Raw genomic sequence first — 14,616 nt, 5'->3', positions numbered from 1 at the left:
GGGTGTCTCCGTCGGATATTTGGGCTGCCAGGTTGGGGTGGGCATCTCTCCTTCACAACAGTTTGCTCCGGTGATGGAGAGCATCAGAAAGAAATCTCCTTTTCTGGAGCTCAGCCAAACTTGACTTGGCATCCAGAGTGGTGGTGGTTAACTAGGTTCTTCTAGCCACAGCATGGTTTGTATGCTCTTGTTGGTGCCACTCTAGGGATTGTATCACTCAGCTCAAGAGGCCCGTACGAAACTTTTTATGGAGTGGTCTAGATGGCACAACTGATGTTACAGCCAGGGTGGCTTGGGAGACCTTGATTCTTCCTACAAGAGAAGGGGGTTTGAATATCATTGACCCGGATCTACAGTGCAGAGCCTTACTCTGCAAGGTCGTTGTGAGAGGACTTATGCCAGGACAAGAGCCTTGGAAGGACTTCTTTATCAGATGCATACAGTCTCGCACACCCACTTCAGGAGATGATTGGATACACAGTACCAGATGGGTCTTCACCACAGCCCACCTCAGATCTCCTTCTTCCCCTCTTATGGTTGCTATCCTGAAAGCATGGGCCAGCTTCAGGAGTACTCTTCGCAGGATTCCCCCGTCCACTCGTGAAGAGATTGAAAGACAGCCTATCATGTGGAACGACAGTATTTTGGATGAGTATGGCAGACCACTTGGAGTACATGCAGTGGCCCAGATGGGAGAGGGGCCCTGCATCTATTGTGGGAGCATGGAAAGCCTTCAGGAGGCTTCCTGCAGACCGACAGGCCCAGGTGGTTCATAATCTCAAAGGGAGTGCAGGGAGAGTTCAACAGATTGATCCAGCCTTGTCCTTGGATAGGGTGGACACAGATGACATGCCTATTACTTGTTCGACCTAGATGGGGGCATTTTCCAGCTCGGGTATTCCTTTGCAGGTGATTGCTTTATGTAACACACATGAGGATGCCCTAGTCTTTGATGTTTCTTCAGGGGGCAGGCTGTCCAAGTCCACAGATAATATATTATTGGAGGTACCGTTTCAGCCAGTCATGATAGTGGGCTTCATGGAGCATGGCTCTCTTTCACAGTGGTACGTGGATCCTGACCCGCTACTCATTGCCCTGTGCTCATGGAGGCTGTGGCTCTATGGAGGTGTCCCAATTAAGTTTTTGCAGTGGACCCTAGGGAATGGGAGTGGATAGATGAAGGGCACTGAGAGAAGGGCATCCCCTTCTTTCGTTACACGGTCAGTAATGCCAAGAAATTCCAGCTCAGTTGTAGGGGTTGGAGGCCCACTAGAGCTCCTCATTGGGAGAATTATCAGATTTCTGCAGACTTGCATAAAATTTTTTGGCAGAGGCTCTGGAAACCCCACCGGAATAGAAAAATCACTCTCTTCTTTTGGCTTTCTATTCATGGTGGGATAGCAGTGAATCATTGGAGATCCAGGTTCGGGGCTGACCCTACTTACCCTCATTGCCTTTCTGCTTCGGAGACAGTACAGCACTGCCTTTAGGAATGCAGACACGCGAAAATCATATGGAAGGGGATTGCAAGACTTTTCAACACTTTTGTTCACCTCCCCTTCTATATGACCTGGGGATCAATGGCTTGGCTCACTCTTTCAAGGCCCCAGGTTTTCTTCGAGAGACATGAATCTCGTCTTGGGCTCTACACATCCGACGACACATTGTGGAGTCGTGCTCTTTAGAGGATGTTCCGGCCACTCTCTTCAGGGCTGCTCATTCCTCGATTGACTCTCCATGGGAGGTTTTAGCTAGCATTGCAGCATGGCACATTTGGAGAGCCAGATGCACTGAAACTATGGAGGGTTCTCAGGTTCACCCTTCTCAGATCTTGGCCAGTACTTGGACAGATACGGTACACACTCTGATGGCCATATGGGCGACCATGCAGGGATCCTCTCGAGCAGCCTCCTCCAGAAGGGTTACTTTTCTCACGGACTGGAGAGAATCTCCCTTCCTTGCTGAGACTTCTACAAGGTTGAGTTGGCATTTTCAGCCTCAGCCTTGGTTTCTTTCTACCTTATTCTTCTGAGGTGTTTTTTATTACATGCTTAGCATGTTGTATTTCCGCACACAGCTTGCTCTAGCGAGTTTCTTTCTTACTTAATAGAAGTCTCTTTTTTGCCAAAAAAAAAAAAAAGGTCCCATCCGGGTATAATGATCTATGGTACCCGCTATGACCTGTATCCTCAAGTGAACTCATCACGAATAACTCTAGACTTTGAACATTGGTACTCACCAGTCCGTAGTCTCTGCACCACCAAGCAGTAAACCTCGAATTCATCTAGTCCATAGCTCCACATTGTTAGCTTGCCTTTGAAGGCCTTTTCCAAGGCTATTAGGGGGACCAAAAATATACCTTGCAAGACTAGAATCTATCCAATTGTACAAATTCATATTTTTGTTGTTCTCACTTTTAGAAATTAATATAATTATTAAACAAAATGAAAAGATTAAAATTACTAAATAGACTATTGAAAATTTTTTTGCTGTTGGGGCTTCTGCACCCGCATAAGATATTTCGATATAGCTAAACAACCGGTTACCACTGAAGAAGTATCCCCCTACATTGTGATCACACATACCATTTCTTTCTACCACATTGCATACATGCAGAAACTCTCTATCTCACCTTGCATATAGATAAAGCAGAAACAAGTACTCTCACGAGGGCGCTCTTCCCCCATTCCCAATCAGTGCAGTTTCCCTTAGCAGTTCCTTGATCCTAATTCTACTATAGGCTAAGATGTGGTCCCAGTTTCCTCTTCAACTGAGAGCCTCCATTGGGATTTGGATGCACTCAAGTCCTTCTAGTGCGAGACACATGATTTCAAAGCCAACCTCGGTAAAAAGAAGCTTATGATCTTCAACAAATCCGGGGCAGCTGCACATCCAGACGGAACACCAATAGAGATTGTTGCATTCCTATACATATATAGAGGTTCTCTTCTTGGGCCTAATCTTCACGATGCGACCAGCCATGCAAAGGATATGCTGCACTAGCCAGACTCGAGCATCAATGCTTTCACTAGGATGCATGTACCAAGTTTCTTCTACTAGCCCTGACTTCATTTTAGAGGATATGCTGCACTAGCCAGACTCGAGCGTCAGTGCTTTCACTAGGAGGCCAGTACCAAGTCTCTTCTACTAGCCCTAACTTCATTTATGGCATGAGGTAGAGAGGGATCAGAGGAGATGGTATACAACAAGAAATGGTTTACAAGTTTGGGACTACAGATGGACTGATTGCAACAATTTCAATATAGCCTTGAGGCTCCATCCCTTCCAACCACGAAATGAACTAGGTCATCAGAAAGGATATCTTGCAGCTCCACACGTATAGGACTTGATTAGCACCTACCAAACTTTGGTTTAGCTTCTACACAACCACTGCTTACAAATCTCAGAGGAGTTTTTTCTCGAACCATCGGGCAACATCCAGATTCATCTTCCACATGCACTGAGGATCTCAATTGGATCGTTTTGGATATCTTCACACAGGCTACAGGTTGAGACAGGACAGACAGAGGGCGTCCCATGTGAGGGACGGATTTTTACTTTAGGTGATATGCAAGAGACGAAGACAGAGTATGACTATGCATTCAAGTGCCCTGTGTACTATGAAATCCGTGGATGACATTAGTCTATCAGTCGCAGTCGAGTTCCTGGTACATCTTGATCAGCAACGTATGCCACTTTCCTTCTTAAGACCCAAAGACATAGAGATCAGCTTATAGAGGACAAAGGAGAGCGTAGGAGAGCCAAATCGGAAAATGATCATGGATTTTTTCTCCGGTGACCTGAGCCAGGGACTGCAGGGAATCAAACATAGCAGAGAGCCCAAGTGCACGACTCAACAGACCCAAGCCTGGTTGGACACTTCCCATGAGGACTGCAGATATACCCGCTCTTGTCAACATGGGGAGACAGACCAATGGCGTGACGATAGCACTTATTAGACGGCACACCACCTCACAGAGATTACAGATGAGGAGGGAGGGGCTCGAATAGGCCAACCATCAACAACGATCCATCGGTTATTTTCTTCCTTGATGCCAGCCCTCACCATATCCAAAGCCATTGCCAGACGAGCTCCTCTTGTATCTCCTCACTCGTCCACTGGAGTTGGCCCCACAACTAGCATACATAGGTCCAATCACTCGGTTGGATACCTAAACAATTGTAGATGATCAAGGCTTTCTCTCTTTGATATCCTTAATATTTTTCAATAGGATGCTCTCTTTCATGCTTACCACTGGCCTCTTACTTATACATACAATCTATCTCTTCCACCATGGGATTTATGCCTCTTTGATTTGCTTTATGCTAAGGCCTCTACTATAGTCTCAAGCCCATTCAATAGGCCTCTCTAATATCAATCTTAAACAACATTCCCATGTTCTAGCTTGTAGGAAGTCTCCACATAATCTTCAACTCATTAATCCCATCATCGACTCAAATTGTAGTAAGATTTTTAAAGTTACATCTACTTGTTAAATGAATGAATTTCCTCTTCCAAACCCGTTATATTAAGATTTCGATGTTTTTAAGCGAAAAGATCCTTTCCTATTATGTATGCTTCCACCACGATAATAACATGTCGATTCTACCCAAATCATCCAAGAGCAATTGACCGATTAACATATCATCTAAAGAGGCATCATAAGCTGCAATTTCTACCCTTGCCTTTACCATGAGGCCTTTGTGTGCAATTTTTGGGAGACAAAGCTAAGCTAACTTCTGCTTGCTTCTCAAGAGCCTCCTCTTTCACCTTTTCTACAACTTCCTTTTATTGTTACAACCATTCATCCGATCTATTCATAGAAGATTCACCTTCTACCTTTACTTCCATCAAGTATGCAGAACATCTTTTTAATCAAATTGAATATGAAACTAGAAACTTTCACTTCAACCCTCCCAATGTTGGGATTTTCTCGTGCACACAAAAAACAACTAATAGTCGTGTTTCTAAATATGACCTCCCTATGTTGTGCCCCTTTAATCTTGAGGAGCCGCACATCTTGGAGAATGAACACACTGAGACACAAATTGACACTACATTATGCCACAATGGGTGATGATGGATGGCGCTTCTCCGGCTTCCTTTCGATGGAGTTCCCATTGTGAGCCCCCCTAGTGTTACAACAATGCTCCCCATCCACACATGGCTATGGAGTCTCCCACATGAGCCCTCTCCACATTGCAATAAACACAGAAGCAATTTCTTCGAAATAAAATAAGAACTTTATCTTGAGCCCTCCAACATTACAATTTCTCCTTCTGCAACAAATAGATGGAAGTGAGTCCTTTTTGACATTGCAGTGACCTAACATTAAGAATATGCCTACAAAAGCAATAAGAATGATTGACATGTACAATCACTATTCTCACAATGCTAAGCTTAGAACTCTCGAATTTTCTAGGATTTTGACATTTTGCAAATCCTCCTCCATGCCTACAAAAGCAATAAAATGATTGACATGCAGTCACTATTGTCCCAATGCTAAGCTTAGGACAATTGCATTTTCTACAATTTTGACTAAATCTATAACTAAAAAATCAACAAAAGAAACCTTCCAAGAGTCAATATGCCAAATTTGCCCTCTTTCAACTCTTCTTCAAATTCTAACTATATATATCTAGATGCATTCAAGAACATGCACAAACTCATCCTCTATTGACAATTTGACACCAACACATAGCATAATTTCAATCTTATGGTCACAAGGTTGATAAACATAGACTCCATCACATAGCAAGAACTAACTACTATGGCATCACCACCAATATCATCAATTCTAACAATGGATGTTAATTCATAAGCAACCAAAATAGAAAATGAAGGATCCCTTTCAAGAGAGAAATCAACTAACCACCAATAAGCAATGCCCTCTTTCAAGTTCTTAAGTAACAATACGTAGGGGGGGGGGGGGGTCTATCTTCCAAGAGTTGCAACAAAATTTAATCCCAAGTATAAAATAAAGATCCACTAAATCTTATCTCCTTTAAAAAATCTTGCAATTCTATCCAAACTAGAAAATTCATGTCTAAGGTTTGACCGTAAACTAGAAGGCTTGAATTGGACAGGCAAGCGTAATAGTGCAAAAGTTTTATTAAGTGGTCTTGAAGCACTATTAAGTGGTTTTGCAGATGGTCTAGAGGTACTATTAAGTGCTTCTATGTGATCCAAAAGTATTGGTAAGTGGTGCTGAAGCAATATTAAATAGTTCTATAATTTTGAGGTATTATTAAATGGTCTAGAAGTACTGTCAAGTGGTACTTAAGTAACTCTAGGTGCTTAAGTATTTTCTTGCATTGAGTTTTGTCCATAGAATGACTATGGATGGTGGGATCCCTCTCAGCTTAGCCGAGCTGCTCTGTGATGGGCAACAAGAGAGGCCAAAAGTGTATGGGATCCGAATTTGTTTGGCTCTTTTTTATTTGCCGAGTCCAAAAACGCTCAAAAGGAGGAGATAGACTAGGACTCGAGTTGTATGAGACTACATTACATTTGCCCTGATCCATTGCTCAAGACTCAAACCCAGACCTGCTCGACCCAATTCGGAGTGCATTTCTTCTAGAGATATGTTCAGCTACCTGCTTTCTGGCTTAAAAAGCTCATCAATGATTGTGCTCTGAGTGGAGTCTGGCTGTACACCCTTATCTCCCCTATGTGCCCTAAGTAGATGGTCTTTGGATTGGAATAATGAAAGTCGCCATGCATCTATGATCTGGGTAAGACATGAAACTGGAGAGGCGTCCGAACCCATCCGGAAGAGATAATGGTAGCGACCTCAGATCTCATGGTACATAGGGCATTTGAAAGCGAAATGCCCCTTCGACTCGATCTACTATCAATTAAATAGAGTACAGATGTGACACCAGGTAAGCCCTTAGCTCCCCCCCTCTTAATGCGTAGTCGGCTTAATCCCTCTCTTAATGATTATGAATGGTGGGATCCCTCTCCATGTTTTACTGTTTTCAACCTGTTTTTGCTGAAAATGACCTGCAACACTCTGTATCTGGCTGAAACTGGCTGGACCAGTAAAAGAATGCTGCAACAGGTCTGTAAATGACCTCAAATCAAGGGCTCCAGCTCAAAAACGGCCCAAAAACAGAGGCGTTGCTCCAAAACAGGTGCAACGGCTGCAAACCTTAATTTCAACCTGAAAAACCTGCTCTAGTACAGATGCGGTAGTTCAAAAATAGGAGTGCCTTCCCCAGAGCAGTAAAAATGGCCCCAAAACTGCTCGAAGCTCTGAAACACCCCAAAATAGGTGACCAGGTTTAAAACACCTGTAGAATGTGGCGGCTGAGCAAAAACGAGCTGTTCAGCAGAGTTTCTCGCAACAGAATGGTGAGTCTTCACGACAAAAGTGCTCTCTCGAGGCTTGGAGATGTGGGCAGGTATGGGGGAGGCTATGACAGCTTGCTCTGATACCGAATGATGGAGATGGGGACAGGGAATAAAGCGCCGACTATCCAAAACGTGCTAGAATGAAATGAGAGGTACAAAATTTAGGGTTATGTACCCTCAACCTTACCTAGCCCTGGGGATAAAAATTCCCCTAGGGTAAGGTGCCCACACAAACCTTTGACAAGTGTAGTTGTCCATCTAATTAGCGATTACTATTACCCCGCCAATATTGGTCAGATACTAGACCAGCTTTGAACAGTATCCTAGAGTTGCAAAATCCTGGAGAATCTGACTTTCATAGTAGCTCTAAGTCATTACATTTACCTGTATTCTTGTGGCATTGTACAGGCTGGTGCCCTTAAGTTCTTGAAGCTCTTGCTCTGTAAACCAAAGTGGAGTTCCAAACCTTGTAGGAAGGACATCAAGATAGCTGATTCACCTGGCTAAGGAAACCAACCTCGCATGCAGAGTAAATTAGACATAAAAGTATGCAAAGAGCAAGCCTAATTGTGAGAAGCATTTCTGATAATATTTTAGAACTTTCACCTAGTTCAAGAAAATACTGAACATAACATAATTACTGCTCACACAACATACATACATACATATATATACCTAGATGAATCCAGGAACATTCCCAAACTCATCCTCTAAAAACACAACATAGTGCAGTTTCAAACTCATGATAGTCACTCACAAGGTTGAAAACCATAAACTCCATCATGCATAGCAGGGACTAGCTACTATGACATCCCAACTGACGTCATCAGCGCCCAGCAGTGGGTGTAGACCATAGTATAAAAATATGCTCCCACACATACAAATCCACACACCCATACATACTTGAGCATATATGTATATATATATATATATAGTTCCTATTTGTTTTGGCCTAGGAGGCTCATTAATCTATATACATAGGTTAATTTATGCTTAATTTATTTTAAACAGAGCTTAATCTAAGTCTTAGAGGGTGCACATTATATTATGGGCATAGCAACCTTTTGAAGATAGCATTCAAGCCCACAATCTTATTTTTTTCAAAAGTGAGCCCTACCACTAAGCTATAGTGTGGTATAGCATGCCTATTTCTAACCATAATATTATAAATGGTCCCTCTTCCCCCTCCCCCTTTAGGACGTCCCTTCATCTTTATTACCCCTTCATAAGTGGTCCTTCCCCCTCTCCCCAATCTCACATGCATCTCTCTTTAAGGCCCCCCACCCTCCATTATCCTTTAATTGAAACTCCTCCCCTCCCCCATTTATCCCTTACTTTAATCATGCCCTTGCCCTCTTCCTTTTCACCCCTCTTCTTTTATCCACAACTAATTAATAGGAATTTTGATTTAAAGTTCTCTGGGGGCACACATATAGAAAGAATTGAAAAGAAACAGGTGAAGACAATAACATGAAGCAACTCACAAACCATCTCCATAACATACTGAAAGGTTTGAGGACACAACTCTGAACCTACAGGATGATGACAAATTATGATTTAAAGACAGAAACACTGATTCTGGGAGTTTCGAACCACAACAAACGTGCATAGCTAATGATTTGCAGAAGATAAACTAGTTTTATAGGATACGGTGCCCAAAATGAAAGTGGCCCACGGATTCGCTCCACCATTAGAAACAGAAACATGAGCAGCCTGTCATCGACATCTCCATCTTCAAACAGCTTCCTATATGTGTCTCCCAAATCAGGGTCCTGAAGAACCCTCATTGGGGTGATTGCCAAGTGAAGCGGTGTTACCATTATCACACCTGTGTGACAGACCTGCACATCAGAATTTCATACCATCCAGGACAACATGTACTATCAAGGTGACCATTACAATGCATTTTGGTAATTCAATCATGTAACCTTGCGCTCAACTCTTTTGAAAGATGTTTTAAAACGTCCAAAGCTAATTAAATGTCATAATCAGTAAATCAATATCGCAGATTTTACTTTTAGAACCCACTCTTCCAAGCAGATGCAATTGTGATCTTGATTCCTTAATTCTTTCCATTCTTAACAGAATATGTATCTTGCCATTTTTTGTGCTATTAAAGATGCTAAGTGTTCCTTTAAGACACAACTATTATTAAAAACCATATTGTCTAATAGTAATAATTCCTCAGAACAGATCACAACTAATTCGCAAAAGTGGATATTCAAATGGTATTAGCACACTACAAAAGCTTTTGACCTTCAATGTGGTCGCTTGCAGAGAAAATCCCAAGTCCATCAAAACAGCCCCCCGAATGCTTTATTCCTGAACCTCGAAGCTGTACTCCATTTGCCTATACACACCCGCTAACACCAGTAAGAATTAACTGAACTTCTCACTTCTCAACATGAATGCCATGTCAGGAAATGCATCATTTTCCTGTGTATAATACAGACCAGTTATAAAAGAGACAAGGGAACAAGGGAGTTTGTAAGAGATATTATACAAATTAGGGCATCATCCCAAGCAGAGTTTCGTCCCAAGCACTTGACAGTGGATCATTTGGTTGCCATAAGAGCGGCAAAAGAGGGAGCCAAGAATTAGAAAGGGCCAGATATTGCTACTTCATAGACTTCAAAAAATCCTGTGATATAGTTCCACGTTAAAAATATGGGAAAGACTAGAAAGGCTCGAAGTCCCTCAAGAACTCAAAGAAGCCACATACTGACTATATGAGAGGGTGTTGGCCGAGTTAGCGCAACCACTGGTAGATGGATCATGCTCGAGGGACAAGGTCATCATAAGCAGGGGTCAAGCAAGGTCTTTTCACTCGCCGACTCTTTTTGGTCTTTTCACTGATGAATTGGAAGATTAGATGAGAATACACGGCAGAGAAGGAGTCCACGCTGCGGGGTATGCCCTCCTATTGCTCATCTAAGTGGATGATGTAGTGTTCTTTGTTAAGACAAGAGAGACATGCAAGCACATTTAGATGCATTGGGAAAATTCTGCAAGCACTCAAGCATACAGGTCAACATAACCAAGACAAAAGTAATGGTAATCAAGACTCGAAATAAACAAATGGACTTCACATTTGAAAGAGAGACTTTGGACACAATCACCATATACAAATAGGTTTCAAAGCTCTACACAGCCTCCAAAATAAGTGCAAGAAGGCGCACATATGGAACTGGGAAATGAGAAAGTTTCTATACAGCATATTTGTGCAAATAGTCATCATCTATGGAAGCTTAGCCTCGACACCCGGGCTATAAAACTTATTGGAGAAGAATAGAGACACAATATAAAAACTTTCTCATAGGAGAACTAGGGGTCAAAGTACAGACACCCTACCCCATCCTATTGGCTAAGGTTGATACGATATCGCTCGAAGGGGAAGCACTATGCCAATACATGGTCTACCTCGATAAGCTCAAGAAGATGGATGCAAGCAGGATACCACAAAGCAATGGAGGCTACAAAGACCACTAGCTGGCATGGCAGGGAAGGAAATGGATGGAGTCATGGGGCACAACAGCTGCTGATATAGCATAAGGTATATGTGAAATCAGGAATTTAGTAACACAAAAAATGCTACAGAAACTATGGCAAGACCCAGGGGGAAAAAAGCAGTTTTACAAACAAGAAATTAATCCGTTGGACAGTTATGAAATGCAAAAATACCTCAAGGAGGATATATCAATGTTCAAAAGGCATTAAATCAACAAAATAAGAACCCGCTAACATGACCTAGAGGTGGAGAGGGGCAGGTGGGCAAGACCCGAGTCCCCAAGAGATGGAAGAATATACAAAATGTGCCCCACAGGGCAAGTGGGAAATGAGCAATAGATGCTCCTAAAATGTCAAGCCTATGCAAAATCAGAAAGAAAGAAAGAAAGAAATTTTATTAGAGTCTTCGGAAGACCGATGGGTCTATGAGACTGAAACAAAACCTGATACAAATCACAGTGTGGAGCTACTAAAACGAGCATCATCACCCCTGCTGAATCCTAAGTCTGATCATACATAATCAAATACATCTGAGTGTGACAATGAAAAGAAAAAAGACTGGTGGAGCGGAGCAAAATCCTCCGTATGTCATGTCGCCCTAGTTGGTGCATAGCCGGTGATGGGACGTTGGCGTCCGTCAAGGGGTGCCGTGCATCTCGGTCTCCTAGACGAGGCTCGACGCAAGACTAGAGCCACCATGACTCCCGTGGGACGTATCTGGGGTCTAAACAATGACGGGAAGTCCCCCATAGTAATCTGTGTGTCACCTCAATGTCTCGTGTGTCGTGCTGCGGTCGTCGGGTCAGGGTCTCTGTCACATCTGCGGCTAGAGACTGGACGATCAATGTCACTCAATGGGAAGAACCCTGTGATCCTACTCTGAGAGGTGTCTGATGATGTGGCCAAGCCCCGTCGCCTGAGTAAGTACCCTCTGTGTCGAACCCCCTCGTGAATGAAGGCCGCGAGGCATCTCTAATCTGGGTAGGCGAGGAATCTGGAAAGGAGCCCGGAGCCGTCTCTGAAGAGACAGTGGTAGCGACCTCGAATCTCGCAGTACACTAGGCACCTGAAAATAAAATGCTCCTCTGACTCAACCTCCTGACAGTTGCACAATATGCATATGCGATGCTCCCTAGGGATCCCCGCTGCTCTGCCACTCTCTATGCGGAGGCGGTGTGATGATACCCAAAACTGTCCGATGGAGATCCATAGTGAGTGAGGCATATGAAGCTTAGTGTACCCCAGTGGTGTGATGAATCCCTCCTCCGAAATACGAAGATTGTGTATCTCAATCAATAGGGAGTCCCAGGCATCTAGTGGGGGCCTAAGATATCCTGGTCCAGGTGGGAACTGGATCTCGAGAGGGGTTGGAATGAAGGTGGGCTGCTGAGGTTATACTGAGGGTGGGGACAGCGTGATCTAGGCGGGGGAGTGGTATGTAGGAGTAGCGAGGCCGGACGAGGTGATGAGGAGTGGCTGACTAAGAGGTAGAGGTGATGCGAGGGAAAAGTATTGTGGAGCCGTGGCAAGTGGGGCTAGTGATGAGGCTACTGGAGAGGAAACCTGTGATGATGATGCAAGAGAGGGGGAGGAGAGGTGGAGTAGATGATGAGGCAGATGATGGTGGTGAAATAGTGGTGGTAGCCATAGAGGTCGAGGATGTGGTGAGCGGCATCGGCTTCGGGTGGGTCCCTTTCTTCTGGGCCACGGTGCTGTCCACTGTCAAGCTGCTCCGGTTGCTGCGTTTGTTGAAGTCCTCCAGACTGAGTTGCTTTTGTGTTTTCCCCTTGTCACCATTCCCCTTCCCCATCTCCTCACATATGTAAGTTTGGACCGAAGGGTCTCCCGCCTAGTCCCCTGTCCTCATCCCCCTATGCCATTCATTATGGGGGAGGCAGCAGCGGGCAAAGAAGGGATTGCAGGAGGGCGGAGCTGCAGGCGGAGGAGGCAAAACAAGAGCAGCGTGGGAGGGGCAGCGAGAAGGCAAAGGGGCAGGGCGGAGGGGAGAGGCTACGGGAAGGGGCGGAGAGGCTAGCGGGAGTGAGCGGAGAGGCTAGCGGGAGGGGGTGGAGAGGCAGGCGGGAGGGAGCGGAGAGGCTAGTGGGAGAGAGGGCAGCGGAGAGGCTACAGGAGGGGGCGGAGAGGTTAGTGGAGAGGCTACGGGAGGGGGCAGAGAGCCAGCAGGAGCGGAGAGGCAGGGCGGAGAGAGGGCAGAGAGGCTACGAGAGAGCGGGAGCGGAGAGGCTAGAGGAGGGGGCGGAGAGGCCAGCAAGAGCGGAGAGGCAAGGCGGGAGCGGAGAGGCATGGCGGAGCGGGAGGCAGGGCGGGCGGGGAGGCAGGGCCAGCGGGAGGCCAGCGGGAGGCAGGGCGGGAGGTAGGGCAGGAGCGGAGAGGCAGGGCGGGAGCGGAGAGGCAGGGCGGAGCGGGAGGCAGGGCAGGCGGGAGACAAGTGCAAAGCAATGATAACCAAAGTACTCACATAAAACTTGATGTAGACCGCGAGAGAAAAATATAGGGACAGAAGGAACAATCTGAAAACAATGTTGGAACAACCAGCCAAAGTTTGGAAGCTACCTAAAAGAAGCTTGCAACACCACATTAAAGTCCTCGAGGAAGCACACAAGTTAGTTAACAAGGACTCACAAACCAACAAGCTTTGTAGAAATTTTATTCAGTGGATGTAAAAGACTGCCATTAGTTAATAGTGGTCACCAGTAAAATAGATCTTCAAGGGTCTTAAGAGGACTTTAATACGATATATCTTATTATATCTCTCTCCCCTCTCTTCTCCTTCTCACCCCCTTTTTTTGGGAAAAAAATAATAATTTACAAAGACGACGTACCTAACTTTGATACAATCATATTATATCATCTCTTTCTCCCTCCCCTCTCTCAGGGATACTCAGGCTCGACTTGCAGCACTCAGGCAGCGTGCTACACTACGGGACCACCCTACTATCTTCATGGATGAGGATCTCACACCTTTGCAGGTGGAAGAGCGGCACACCCTGCTTCAGCAGCGAGATGTAGCCCGTCAGGAGGGGAAGTGGGCTGTCGTCCGAGATGGCCGCCTGTTAGTTGGCCCCCGCCGCCGAGCCCCACCAGGTACTCCAGACATGGTAGCAGACTCCCCCCCCAAATAGGGAGACATGGTCTATGAGACTCAGACTCAACACACAGTACCCTTGGCATGCACCGTATGGAAATGTAATGGTACCCTCTGGTCTGACCCTGGGAACTTCTCAGAGTCATACACTGGACGCGACATCGCTTTCTATACAGAGACACATGAGAGCCCCGAGCGCCCTCTCCCCTTGGTCAGTGGCTATACCTGGGAGTCAGTATTCCGTGAGGAGACCAGATATACTGGGGGGGTCCAAGGGTCAGGCGGAGTTGCAGTACTCCTTCGCTCAGCGCTCACGAGCTTGACATCCGTGGTTAGACGGGATGCCCATGCCCGTTACCTAAGGCTCCGATTCCGACGCCCCTCCACACGCGACCTCTTTATTGCAGTCTGCTATTTTCCTCCTGAGACGTCACATTTCGCACGGATGCTTCGCGAGGATATGGGGGTATCCCCCTATCTAGATCTCTACTCAAACATTGTGGAGTTCTCCAGACACGGAGAGGTCCTCCTAGTTGGGGATTTCAACGCAAGGACAGGTGCACGTCAGACATCACTCCTGGATTTCCACTCAGATCCGGTCCTATTACCTGAGATGGACAGAGGACTCGGGCTTCCCTCGCTCCTC

At 45.3% G+C, this 14,616-nt stretch overlaps 1 protein-coding gene across 6 annotated transcripts in view; it reads right to left on the bottom strand.

Annotated features, from left to right (window-relative positions):
- LOC147904850 (SET domain-containing protein) overlaps window positions 1-14,616 on the bottom strand; it is a 158,805-nt gene that overhangs the window by 129,891 nt on the left and 14,298 nt on the right. For 4 of the 6 annotated variants that reach the window (XM_087388705.1, XM_087388697.1, XM_087388714.1 and 1 more), the window contains exons 3-5: window positions 9,614-9,707; window positions 9,008-9,185; window positions 7,742-7,847 (exon numbers count right to left, since the gene is read on the bottom strand). In XM_087388705.1, coding sequence (XP_087244831.1) covers window positions 7,742-7,847; window positions 9,008-9,185; window positions 9,614-9,707 — 378 coding nt within the window. The remainder of the gene's footprint in view (window positions 1-7,741; window positions 7,848-9,007; window positions 9,186-9,613; window positions 9,708-14,616) is intronic. The other 2 variants (XM_087388741.1, XM_087388732.1) reach the window with 1 other exon arrangement.

The sequence above is a fragment of the Dipteris shenzhenensis genome, chromosome 2 (genome assembly GCF_047967505.1).
Source record: "Dipteris shenzhenensis isolate YYH24624 ecotype China chromosome 2, Dip_SZ_1.0, whole genome shotgun sequence".
NCBI classification, from domain to species: domain Eukaryota; kingdom Viridiplantae; phylum Streptophyta; class Polypodiopsida; order Gleicheniales; family Dipteridaceae; genus Dipteris; species Dipteris shenzhenensis.
This window is presented reverse-complemented; position numbering and strand designations above follow the sequence as displayed.